The sequence below is a fragment of the Myodes glareolus genome, chromosome 2 (assembly GCF_982192425.1).
Source record: "Myodes glareolus chromosome 2, mMyoGla1.1, whole genome shotgun sequence".
NCBI lineage: Eukaryota > Metazoa > Chordata > Mammalia > Rodentia > Cricetidae > Myodes > Myodes glareolus.
In genome coordinates, this window is record NC_142027.1 from 76,516,409 (window position 1) to 76,529,231 (window position 12,823).

The 12,823-nt window shown below is 51.0% G+C and overlaps 2 protein-coding genes and 1 pseudogene across 6 annotated transcripts in view; 2 read left to right on the top strand and 1 right to left on the bottom strand.

Moving 5' to 3' along the window:
• The window catches only part of Lpp (LIM domain containing preferred translocation partner in lipoma), a 597,751-nt gene extending 588,266 nt beyond the window's left edge, over positions 1–9,485 (bottom strand). For 2 of the 5 annotated variants that reach the window (XM_087901861.1, XM_087901836.1), the window contains exon 1: positions 9,350–9,485. The gene's annotated coding sequence lies outside the window, so the exon portion shown is untranslated. Of the gene's footprint in view, positions 1–4,228; positions 4,258–5,841; positions 5,909–9,173; positions 9,258–9,349 lie in introns of those variants that run through there. The other 3 variants (XM_087901839.1, XM_085685368.2, XM_085685367.2) reach the window with 3 other exon arrangements.
• LOC125412951 (uncharacterized) lies at positions 972–10,408 on the top strand. Its single transcript, XM_087897836.1, has 4 exons — positions 972–1,090; positions 2,475–2,659; positions 8,899–9,597; positions 9,914–10,408. Exons 1-3 carry the CDS (start codon positions 972–974, stop codon positions 9,558–9,560), a joined length of 966 nt encoding a protein of 321 aa, XP_087753962.1. The 3' UTR covers positions 9,561–9,597; positions 9,914–10,408.
• A 2,017-nt stretch (positions 10,409–12,425) lies between these two features.
• LOC148123005 (myosin light polypeptide 6-like) overlaps positions 12,426–12,823 on the top strand; it is a 44,237-nt pseudogene continuing 43,839 nt past the window's right edge.

The following is a 12,823-nucleotide window of genomic DNA, read 5'->3' on the forward strand; positions in this document are numbered from 1 at the left end:
AAGAAGATGCGTTTCAGCCAGGCCTGGTGGCACCAGGGAGTAAATATCAGCTATTGAGGAAGCATCTTCTACGCACCCACCCCAAAGCTCTCTGCCGGACGGCACTGAACTGGGAGCTGCCTGAATGAGCATCAAAGACAAAGACACACAGGGAACCGCTTCAACAGAAAAAAAATTACGTGCTGGGAGTGCTGGGCCACCAAAGGTCAGCGACCTGGCCTGGCCTGATCACCTAGTTTACGTGTCAGCCATGACTCTGTGGAAAGCCTGGCTCCACCCTTCAATGATAGCTTTCCATCTTAGCTACTGAGAGCCATCCTGGAGTGACGTGAGGCCACATCACAGTCAGTGACTACAGAAGTAGCCGGTGGCTAGAAAGATACAAACACGACCCAAAGAGAAACGCAAGCTAGAGCAGGGCAGTCACGGCAGAAGGCGGGGCCTTGCCGCAGCTGAACCCTGAACATTCTGCACAGCTAGAAATGCCTGTGAACATCTGAAGCGCTCCCTCACTTTTAGAGTGTTCCTTCTATGTGCCAGAGGTCCCAAAGTCAGGCCTGGAGAGAGTCCCCCTATTAAATGGTACAAGTAGAACTTGATCACAGAGGTGCCAACATCTAAATGTCATCTCTTCCCATCAGGGAGAGGGTCACCCCAGGAGTCAGAAGCCATGCTGGACATCCTGAACTGGCCACATCTATATATTATCTGGGCCCTGCACAGAGATCCAGGACCTCGCAAAAGAGCTGTGAGGTGAGTTACAAAGACACAGGACCAGCGCTCCTGAAGCCATGCCACGGGAATGCCTCTGACCTTTACAAGTGCATTCTGATACATCATATGATCGCTTTGAAGGGACCTGAAGCTCAGGAATGTTTCAGAACTGACTGAAGATCACTGAACCTTTGAGTGACACAAAGGCACGTCTTGTTTCCCCCTCAACAAAAGTCACCGGTGATGGCACTGTCAAAATGACAGCCCACTACAGTCCAGAACTTTGGGCCCAGCAGTCACAAGTGTCACCTTCGCCTAAGCTTTCAAAGCCCCACACAGGCAGCTCAAGCTGCTGCGAAGTCTCTGTCACAGCGAAGTAAGTCACTGTATCCCGTCTGTGCCTCTGTAGCAAGGGCATGCACAACAATTATCTCACGTTCCCACGAAGAACTTAAGGAAGAACACAGAAAGTTTGGGCATGAGTCCAATTCTCACCCTGTCACTCAAAGCCCTGGGCCTCAGTGGCAAGGTTTCTTCACCCATGACTTCTTACCCACTCTGCCAGACAAGACAGATCTTACCAATGTATCTCTTGAGTTGCAACCAGGAAATAAGTAATAAAAATGATTATAAAATGCATGTGTCACAGAGCAAGTATTACTGAGGGCAATGCAGTACTCATGGGCTGGGAGAGGTAAGTCGTGCTACGTGGGTTTAAAGGGACGAGGAAAAGTGTTCATGCACCCCAGAATGGTGGTCTACACCTTTAATCTCGGCAATCGAGAGACAGAGGCAGGAGGATCTCTGCAAGTTGGAGGCTTGGCTGGTCCACATAGGGAATTCTAGGCCAGCTAGGGCTATATGATGAGACCCCCAGCTAAATAAATAAATACTTAAATGGTGGGGAATGGCAATGACGAGGGCTGTCTCAAGAACTGCGGAAGCTAGCAGAGGTTCGGGAGTGTGGTTCTTGCCGGCCAGTAGCAGTCATCTACAGCAGTAGAGTGAAGAAATCCCAAACCAGGCAGACTGCATAATCACACTGCTTTCAAAGTACAAAGGAAGCCTGAGATACAGTGAACTCCAATTATGACTCGGGGGTGGGGCGGGTAGAAGTGAGGTTGGGATTCTGGTCCCCGGACAGAGCAAACTGAGTATTTAAAGACCTTGCAGGAAAGGCCTGCCTGGGAAGAAGGGCCAGGTGCTACTGGGCAAATCTGTGCCTCTCCTGTTTCATCTGTGCGACCTCACGTTTCATCACCTGTGACATCAGAGGCTGCAACGCTCACTGCCACGACCCGAGCCCACGCTTCCAAGGCAGGCCCTCGCTGCCAGCTTGGGCTTCCCCTACTGCCTGTGAGCTTTAGTCACCATGAAATAGTTGTTTCTCAATCACGACCGAGAAGCTGGCAAATAGTCAGAGACAGGAGCAGGAACTAAGCAATTTGACAGTACTTATCAGCAAACAGCTCCCAGAGTCTGCTGCTCACCCTCTCTCTATTCTAATCAGCTAAAGGCCCATCTTCCCTGGCCTGGAACATCTCAGCAGCCTCCTAGGCTGGGTCCCCAAGGCTAGCCTTGACTAGCCAAAGCTCGGTGGAGCGCAGTTCGAACCACCTATAATAGAAACCACCCACTCCCTCTGCCACAGACGCACCAGGTCAGCTTCCAGACCTGTCCATCTCCTCTTCCCTGACCACTTCCATCGCTCCCAGTTATCTATAAACACTTTTTGATTGTTATTGCTCCAATACTCCTAGGTCTCAGGCTCGGGTACATATTGTGACGTTCCTCTGCCTACGGGCCGATGAGACGGCTCAGGCTCAGTCAGCGAAAGCACCTGCTGCCAAGCCTGAGTTCAAACCTTGTGGACCCACACAACAGAAAGTAAGAATCAAACTCCCCCAAGCTGCTCCTTTATCTTCTGCCCGCCACACTTACACGCGTAAGTACAAGGCACACACACGCAAACCGATGAAGAACAATAATGACAAAAAGTTTAAAATTCCCCCAGCAGCCAAGCAAGCTTTTCCGTCTCTATTATGAGAATGCCTGTTCATTCCTCAAGATCCGGCACAAAGGTCTTCTCTGCCATGCTCTTTGCTGGGATTCCAAACGATCAGCCATGCCTTTCTCAGGGCCCTGTCTGGCTGCTTTCCCCCTCTTCACTGGGGCCCTAGGCTGCCTACGTGGGTCTCCTCAAAAACATAGACTTCCCTGTACGTCAGCATGCAGCATGTCTGCCTGACATGGGGTAGTCTAATCACACAGGACACATACAAGATAGGAGCTATTAACTGTTGTACCTACCACAGGGTAAATAGCGTAAGCAAAAAAAAAAAAAAATCAAGATATTTCTTCATGGAACAAAGTGGATCTTGATCTCTGGTCTTGAGAATCAGGTTTACAAAAGGCTGAGTCTATGAACCTCGGGTGAGCAAACCGAGGTGTCCATTCAAAAAGCAGAGGGGCACTCAATAATAGCCGACTGCCCAGATGCACGCGGGAAAAAAAGGCAAGAGGAATTGTTCCTGTAATAATTCTTCATCATGGATAACCCAGGAAGTCCCTTAGTCTTCACCCAGTGACAACATGACTGGCCAGTGCCACCTGTAGCAGGTAGAGACAATTCTCAACCCAATTCCAGGTCTCTGCACGCCCCAGGCAATCAAAACACTGGTCCTTTTCCAAGTCTGCAACCTGCAGTTGTAGTTAACAATATCACCCCCTCTTTGGGCAGAAAATATTTCCAGAGCAGCTATCGCATGGCAGGTGCTCTTCCGGGCATTGTGAAGGAAGCCATTTGTAAAGCAAGCTTTTCCTTCTTGCTGAGGATTGAGCCCAGGGTCTGCAAAGGCTAGGCAAGGGCTCTACCACTGAGTTACATCTCCAGCCCACAAGGACAGTCGAAGGCAAAGAAATCCAGGTCTGACGGCAAACACCTAGAACCCCAGCACTTGAGAGCGTGAAGCAGCAGGATAAAGGAGAGTTCAAGACCATCCTTAGCTACATAGTGAGTTCAGTCCCAACGTGGACGGCAGGAGACCCTGCCTCAAAAGCAGAGCCAAAGCTGAGCAGAAGTAGAAAAAGCAAGCCTATCAAGTGGCTATCATGATATTATAAACCGTTTATTTACTTAACAGCTACTTCAGAGTATCAGAGATAAGAGGAACTTGAGAATGAGAAAAAAAAGTTTTATTAATTTTCCCAGGTTCCAGGCTGGGCGCTGGGGCAGGCAGGGGTCTGTCTGTCTTTCTCCCACAGATAATAAAATAGCTCCTATAAGTCTGTGACCGGTTCTACTGCCCACTAGACAGGACCTAGAAAATCTACGAGGCGAGGCTCCAGTCACACTTGTGAAAGATTATCTTGATCATGTTAAGTGAGGTGGGAAGACTAACCCCCCCACCCAAGTCGGTGGTACCATTCAAAGTGCTGGGACCCGAGACTGAACAAACTGGAGGACACCAGCCCACCAAAAGCATTCACCTCTCTTGCCGAATTCACCACTTACCAAATGTGGCTGCAGACGTGACCAGCTGCCTCAAGCGCCTGCCACCATCCACCGTGACCACAGGTGACTTCACCACTATGGCGGACCTAACCCTTAAACTGTGAATCCCCAGCCAAACACTTCCGTAAGTTGCTCTCACGGAAAGTTCCGTAAGTTTTTTCAGGGTTCCAGGCACAGCAATCAAGGCAGGGCTTTATCTCTGGGCCATAAAACACGAACTGTGCACCTGAGGCAGGAAGGTGGCAGACAGCAGAAGAACTGACCCCTGTCAGTCAAGGGGCACAGCTATTTAAAAAGGGTCACAGCCTCCGGGAGGGCAAGAGCCAACAGGAAGGATACAGTGTACCACCAGAGTACACCCGGGGTCCCCTGGAGGAGCCATAAAGGTAGGGAAATGACAGGGAACCAGTCTCCCCAATATTGGATCACTTTTTTATTGCCCCAACTGCCTCTCGCCTAGGTGCATGGAATCCAGATGCACTGCAAAGGCATGGGACGGGAGACACAGTGGAAGGGGCATGGACTTGCTGGCTCCATTTCCACACAACGCAGCTTGGGAGAAGGCATGGCAGCGTGCTGACAGACTGAAAGGGTCTGTGGTAACACCAGCATGGAACCCAGAAGCCCATTCGCCCAGGTTCATCCTCAGGCGCAAATCCAAAGCCCAGTGCACAAGCATCTGGATCTCTAGCTTTCTTGATTGTGAACATAGACAATTCAGTGAAGAGGCCACAGACCAGGCAAGGGCTTAGAACTAAACATGCCACGTAGCCATGCAACCTCATTTCACCAAACTCATCTTCTCAACTGTAAAAGGAGACTGACAAGTCATCACATCAGGCCAATATTAGCCCTTACCACCCAATACCTGAGACTGGGGACCATAATAAAGAAAGGAGGCCTTTTTAACTCAGGGTTCCTAGACGCTCAGGGCACATCACCAATGTCACCTCTGATCTGGTGAAGGCCTGGAGGATGGCACAAAAAATGGGAGGGTCTACGGGAGAAAAATCACACCACTCAACAGGAAAACAGAGAGCCAATGAGGAGTCAGGCTCGCTTTTCCGTAACTACCTGACCGAGTTAGGTTTCAAAAAACTTCCTTTAAAGGACATTCCCTTAGTGACCGAAAGAACAATCCACTAGGCCTCACCTCTAAAAGTCCCTCCATTCTGTGCGTACTTGGGAACCAAGCCTTGAACACTGAGTCTTCAAAGGACAAACCACACCCAAGTCATGGCAATCAAATCTTAGGGAAGCACTGTGGTAATCACATGCGCATACGCTAAGCATTCAAAATATTTAAATTATGCTACCAAAAAAGGACAGGAAGATGAACATTCTCTAGCCACGGCCGGATGGCAACCTTCTAAGTCTGTCTACCTTTAACCCTCAGCTAGTGACCAATCTCATTCCTGTGACCTACATTTGCAACAGCCCAAGCCTTGAGGCAGCTACAGCAAACTCCCACACCAAACTTCCACTGCCCCTCACGGGCTCGCCCTCGTGTTCTGTTTTCATATGCGCCTTCAGACAAACAGATTTCTACCCAGGTTCTACCTTCACATGCACAGCAGCAACAACCACTTTCTCCGCACCCCCCCACTCCTCACCTCTAGTGAATTTAGGCCGAGCGCTGCATTCCAAAGCCATATTCCAGGAAATGTCCCCACCCACCAATGCACACATCCAGCTCAGAGGCCCTCCTTACTGCGCTGGGTCAAAGTCTCAGGTTCCCTTATCCACTTATGAAAAGTGTTCTTATGCCTTCGGCCTCGACATCATAACACTCGATCCCACAGCAAAGCTTCCAGAGGCCCTGCCCAGCCTTGTTATCCTGTGAATCATGACTCTCAATAGGATTGATTAATGGCCCCCACAGCTGCAAAACAAATATAAACTATACTTCAGGAAAAAAATAATAAAGTCAGTCCTCCCTTTCAGGGCAGCCGAAGAGGCTCCATAGGCAAAGGTAGGTTCTTGCAGTACAAACATGGTGCTTGAGTTTCTGGAACCCAACAGACGCCACAAAGTTGTTCTCTAACCTCCACAAACATGCTGACCCTTCAAAACACAGCTAAAATAAACCGCCCTGTCCCCTGCCCTTACACAGAGGCTCCTTTGTCTAGCAGCTCCATCTCAGGCCTTCCTTCCTCCCCTCACGCCTCTCTTTCTTAGTGCTGGAGATTCAGTTCAGACAGCACCCATCGACGGGGGTTTGCTTCCCTGTAGCTCATTTCCAGCCCACTGTGGAGCCAAAACACTGACCACACCCTCCATGCTTCTCCACGTTCGCACACACCTGGTGCTCCCCTGGCGAAGGAAAAATGGTCTCCTAAATTTATAAGCCCAGAAGCCTGCTTAGTGTCTCTCTGGTCCATGGGGGAACAGGCCTGAAGCATGCTTCCACACTGGGTCTCCTCTTTGCTCCGCCTTCAGTCCCTGCTGTACCGAGTTCCCCTGCAGTTGGTGCCCAGCCCTTCCAAGTTAAACAGTTGTTGGTTTACCTGGTCCCAGGACCCCAGCACTGTAAGTCATAGTTCTGAAGGCAAAGCTAACCTGCATCCACTAACCCATGCTAGATCCACTGTGGGGCAATGTTACACGTTTCCACCAAGAACCCCAAGTTTGGAATTAGCACTTTCATGTACCCCTCTAATTAGCTCCGTAATCTCAGGTAAAAGGTTAAAATGGAGAGGGCCTGTCACCATGCTTACGTCTCAAGAAATTCCCATAGAATATTTATTGGAAACTTTTTTATATAAAATGCAAAAGTTCTATACATTTATAAAGAACCTGGCAACCAAGTTTTATCAGATTTAAAACAGCGACTGTAAGATGCGCATCATCACCAACTTTAGAAGAAAACCTTGTTCAGCTAGGGCGCATCTGTGATTAAAAGACCATCACACGTCCGTGGTAGTAAGACGGGGAGAGGGTGTAGTTCAGAACTCACTTAATAAAATCTGCCTCAATAAAAAAATAACAACCATATTTGACAGTGGTTCTGGTGCATAACAGGCGTTCAGCAACACATGCCAAGCAAATGAAACAACCCGTGATCATTTTCCTTAAGCCAAATTATCACCTCTCTCACTGAGCCTGGGCAGCAGGAGGCTTCTCAATGCCAGTTCTCTAAATCATGTTTCTGCCTGCTCGAAACCCTCAAAAATCATATGGCCTGGCATTCCTTAAAACCTTCCAGAACCAAGTCTCCTCTCCTACCTATCACTATCTGGAAATGTCTACCCTCTCAGAGAAGTCACCTCCTTACCAGAATGTCCCTCCACGAAGGGACACTCAATCCCAGCAATAATGACCATGCCAAGAACTGGCACCCCTCCCACTTTCTAAGCCCAACTCCAGATTAGAGCTGCTTACGAGGAATTGGGGGTGGGGGAGAAGAGGAGGATCAGGAGATGCAAGACAAGATACTGTCCAAGCCTCAGGACCCCAGGCATGTCCCTCTACCCTTCACACAGCGAATCCTCACTAGACAGCATTCTGGACTCCACAGGCTGCTTTCGAGAGATTAAATACAAGATACATAATTTCCTCTTTAAACGCCCCTTGGTACTGGCAAGAACCTCGCCAGGAGACTCTTGGGACAGGAAGAACCTTACTGAGTTTCTGTAAACCACCACCACCACCCTCCCCCAAGCACACACCTCAATTCACCACTATCCACCAAAGACTACAGGGCTGGCACTCAACTTCTGCGGATCTGGATTTGTTTTCCTATTTGTAAAACTGAAGAAAAGCGGTCAGGCAGAGGTTTACATATTCCACAGCAACCCCATACACTTTACCTCCCTTCCCCTAAAGGTGTTCTAAAAAGTTGCTTGGGCGGGGAGTAGTGAACCATTAAGTCACCAACATCTTTGAAAGAAAGTTTTATTGCGGAGGCAAGCTTGCAAAGGGGAGAGGGGGTCCAGACACAAAACACTGGAGTCTCCTGAGAAAGTCAGAAAGGATCGCTGGTGAGGTCTTGCTAGGCCTTCCTTGTGGGGGAGGGGAAGCAGTGGACCCCTTCCTAAACCGAACTGAGGTTAGAGACATTTTACATCACCGTCCGGTCCAAGTACCCAAGCCACAACTCCATGGCTATGGTCTCCTGTCATACTCCCACCTCAAAGCCATCAGCGCAACGTCCATTCCCCACCCTTATTTAGCTTTCTCTGGTCCGCAGTTGCCTCCCTAACAAGGAAGGCCTTGCCTTCCTTCAAACTAGTCAATCGCAAGCACACACAGCCCTCCAGGACCACTTCTGGCCTCTTCACAGAGATCGAAATATGCAGCCCCTTCCCGAGAAATCCCCCTAAAAAAAAAAAAAAAAAGCCTGATCTTCGCGTTCTCCCCAGCCTTTGGCCCTTCTTCCTACTTTGGGTCAGGTTTAGCTCCTGCGTTCCAGGGAGCTCTCCCTGGGGGCAAAGTCTGGCCCGAAGTAAACTACAGTGCTTGAAAACTGTGGGGACTCCAAAACAGCTTACAGAAAAAGGCGGTCGGGGTCCTAAAGGCACAAGTCTTAGCCAGGGCTCCACCTTCCAGGAATGACTTCCAGGAAAGCCCGCCTCTCGGTGCCTCGCCAGCCCTGACTGTAAAATGGGAAGACTCTCGAGTCACCGGGTCCCTAGGCCCTTTCCGCTGTGACAACTGAGATTCCACGAAAGCTCGAAGCAGCCGGGCGCGGCCCCGCCCCCCTGGGCACCCAGAAAAGCCCGGGCCGGGGGGCGCTCGCAGAGGACGCCCGCAGCGTCGCCCCTCCCCCCACGCCGTGCACCCCGCTTCCCGACCGGGAGCCCGCACTTCCGCGGCGAGCAGGGCGGAGCAGGGCGGTCTCGAGCTCCCGCCACCGCAGCGGCTCGCCCCGCGAGGGGAAGAAGATCTGGGGTTCGAGCGGGCACCCGCGGGCCGAGGCTGCGGGAGGAAGTATTCGCTACTATACCTGGGGGAGGAGGCGGACGGGGCAGCGGCGGCCGCGACGGCTGGAGGCGGAGGCTCGGGCGGAGGAGGAGGTGCCGGGCACTCCCCCCTCCCATTGTCCCGGCCCGCGGCCCGCAGCGGCCCGCTCCGCCCGGCCCCGCGCCCTCCCCATGCCCGGTCCCCGCTGCTGGCCCTTACCTTGCAGCGGCCGGCTCTTCCCGCCGCTAATGCTACTTATCCGGGGAACGCTCGGAACGGGGCCCGGGAGCGAACCCACAGACAAAAAGTGAAACTTCGGCAGGCCGGGAGCGGCTGCTGGTTGGTGCTCTCCCCCTCCTTCCTCCCCACCCCCTCCCCGCGGTCTCCTGTGCGGTGCCCTGAGCGCTGGAGGCTGACGTCAGGGGCCTGAATTCCTGACTTTGCCTGCACGCATTTGTCCATGTAAGGTATGGGGAGGCGTGTGCCCGCGGGGCCGCTGTGCTAGCCGAGCGGGGAGGGGGCGCGACGGGCAGCGCCCGATCGAGGTGGGCGACCCAGGGCAGTGCACTTCCTGGAGGAGGGGACACGGGGGTGCAGGGAGCATGGGAAGAGGAAGGGAAAGAGGGATCTGCCTCCACTGGAGGAAGAGGAAGGAGATGCAGGAGGAAGTCGAAAAACCGGCACACTAGGGTCCGCTCTGCAAGCGACAAATTGGAAGGCTGAGTTTGAGCGAAGGGATCCTGCCACGGAACACCCTCTCACCCCCACTCTCCCCACCCCAAGAGTCTTGTTGGAGCCCCGCCCAGGACTCCAGTAGGACTCAGAACTACGGGATGGTGGAGAGCAACTTCGGTTCACTTCACACGTGAGAGCGCCGAAGGTCTCAGGAGCTGCGACCGGACCCAGTCGTACACGGTGCAAATCTAGGAGCAGATCCCATTCTCCGCTCCCAGCTGGGTTTCCGCCTCCAGGCAGGACCCAAGCTCCGAGGCTGTGAACTCAGAACCGAGTTAGACCTGGCAGATGACTCGACCACCCACTGAAGTGACTAGCCCCAGTTCCTGGAAGGTTGCGGTTGACAAGCCTTGAGTAACAGTGGCAATCAGGGCAACTTCCTGTTCTTTGTTCAGAACAGAAACGAACCTTTGGAGTTTAAGACTTGCTTCCCAACCCTGCTCTGCCGGAATACCAGAAAGCTTGGTCTTTTCTTAGAGCTTGGAAAAGAAAATACACAAACTGGGTGAACTGGTTTGAATAAAGACAGGCCTGTTCTTGGAAGGTTGGGGTTGGATTTTTTTTTTTTGTCTTTGATATTTGTAAAAGTGAGCAAAGATGAGAACCCCATGTACCAGATGAAGACATGGAGTAGGAGGTACTGGAGGCCCTCTGGGCCGCAGTATTGGAAGTTTTTAATTCCACCACTAGGAAGGAAGTCTATGTGGTCCCTGTCCCCCCCAAAAAAACAAAACCAACTTATGATTAGTTCTTTTTGTCTGTCTTTCCTGTTCCTACACAAAAGAAATGCCTCACCTTGGCCCATGCTGATGGCAACCCCAGCCCACCCTAATGGCTCCCCCACCCATTTCTACAATCTCAAATGGTTTGGATGGGCTAAATGTGGTAAAGTGACCTGAGCAGACTCCTGAACTCTTCCGATCTGAAGCCTCTTTCCATCCACCCTGTGGTCCCTGACCTCCTGTAGCTAAGCCAGTCATGTGCATACGAAGTACACCAAGAGCCTATGGGTGCAGGGAAGCTTAAACGTGGCTCTTTTCGGGTTAGATTTCGATGACCCCATTTGACTAAGAATTAAACAAATGAGTGTCAGAGTGCATATTCTTGTGCTTAACAGTTATTGAACAACGCCTCCCCCACAGTCTTCAAATTCAAACACTTAACCCCTTTGCCCCGCTCCACTTTTCCAGCTACACGTTCAAAAGTCGGAATGCAGCAGAGAAGATCAAGAATGGCATGCATTCCACGCAATAATGAAATCTTTTCTCCTGATAATTAACCTGGTATCAGACGGGAAGCTCCTGGCGTTCAGACTTTGAAAGATCACAGTCTACTCACTCTGTACTAAGCTTTTCAGCCAATCTGTGTCCTGTGTGCTATCTACTACTGATTGTGAGGGAAATCACCTAGTGCTCATTTAGACATAACGGAACTTGACCGGCATTGCTTGCTTGCTTTTATTCCCTTCTCCGTAACCCACTTATAAAGAATAATAGGGTTCTAATGAGGATTAATAAAATTTAATAAGGTATAATTAGAGTCATTCATTTCCCCCATCATACACATTATAAGAGTGCTGTGTTGATCCAGAAATGCTGCTAATTATGTGGAAACTGTTCCGTGTGTTAGGGAAGATCACTCTACTGCTTCTCCTGAAATGCTGATGAATTGCTCAGGTAGGCATGAACGTTATAGAAAGTTAATCACAAAAGGTAGTTGCAACTCCTGAGGTCCTCCCCAGGAGTGTAAGTGACAAGGTCATAAGTTGAATGTTTGGTGAACCACAGGCCGGGCCATCAGGAGTCCTCACCCAAACCAGAAGCCTCATTCCGCTTTGTTGTTCTGCTTTCTTTCGTCCCCTCACGTGCAGTGTGCACAGACATGGGCCAGATCAAAAGTTTGCTCACACTTGCAAACACGGTGCAGTTTAAATACCGATTTACCATAGCAGAGAATAAAGGCAGCCCAAGATTTCAGATGAGGTCGAGGGTGTGGCCCTGTGGCCAGAGAACGGCTCAGGGGTGCTATGACGTTTGTCCCTTGTCTAGTGACAAAACACAGGCAGGCTGATGGATTCTGTTACCCCATTGTACTCGCCACCTTCCTATACCCGAAGGCCTCTCAGAAGTCATAACCCTTTTTCTGGAGTCTGTGCCAGCCAATAGTGTAAGGCCTTCCTGTGCAATTCACGTAACCTGCAGCTCCCTTGAAGGGGCTGATGTTATTTCTGTAGTTGGAAATGAGGAAACGAAAGCCAGAGGAAGCCAAGCAGCTTATTCTTAACACTAGCTTTCGGGAACACGGAGAGTCCACGAGGAGCCCAGGAAGCCTGGCGCCTGTCTTCGCACTGCAGAGTGGCCATCTGCTCTCGGTGTGAACAGTCCATTGCAGAGGCTCATAATCCGCAGCCACGGAGAGGAAGAACGCAGGGGAGGCTACAGGCGAAATAGGAAGGGTATAATCGCCAGGGAAGATGGGAGCTGGTAGCAATCTGATGCTGCTTCATCTACGCCGGACTCCACTGCATGGTTTGCACAGGCCTTGATGATCCGGTACCGGCATGGGCCTTCTGCTGCAGTTTTGCAACCCTCCAGCTGTATGTAGCCAGTGGAAGTTAGAGCAGGCTCCCAAGCGCCGGCGCCTGCACTTTGCGCAGGTTCCTACTCTCCGCAGCTTCTACTCTTCGCAATAAGCTTCCTTCTCCATCCACCTAGCAACCCTTCAAGCTCCTGTGCAGTCCCATCTCCCCTGAGGACTCCTCTACCCCCTATGCCACCTCCAGAACACTCCCTGCTCTGTGGTTAGGACCTCAGACACTGCGTAATGTATCCCAGAGTCCCTAACATTATTCCTGCCTTGGTCATTGTAGGCTTTCAAAACTTTATTTTTTTCCTTTCTGTTGATTCTGTCCAAAGATAGAGGAGAAAAAAGAAGGTGGAAGGTCTGTGTGTTTAAATT

Excerpts from the sequence above, each read along its gene's own strand:
- LOC125412951 (XM_087897836.1), top strand. The coding sequence starts at position 972 with ATGACAGCCCACTACAGTCCAGAACTTTGGGCCCAGCAGTCACAAGTG. Across the intron at positions 1,091-2,474 it reads GAAGTCTCTGTCACAGCGAA|GTCTCAGGCTCGGGTACATA; the intron begins GTAAGTCACTGT and ends CAATACTCCTAG. Across the intron at positions 2,660-8,898 it reads TGCCCGCCACACTTACACGC|CTCGAAGCAGCCGGGCGCGG; the intron begins GTAAGTACAAGG and ends ATTCCACGAAAG.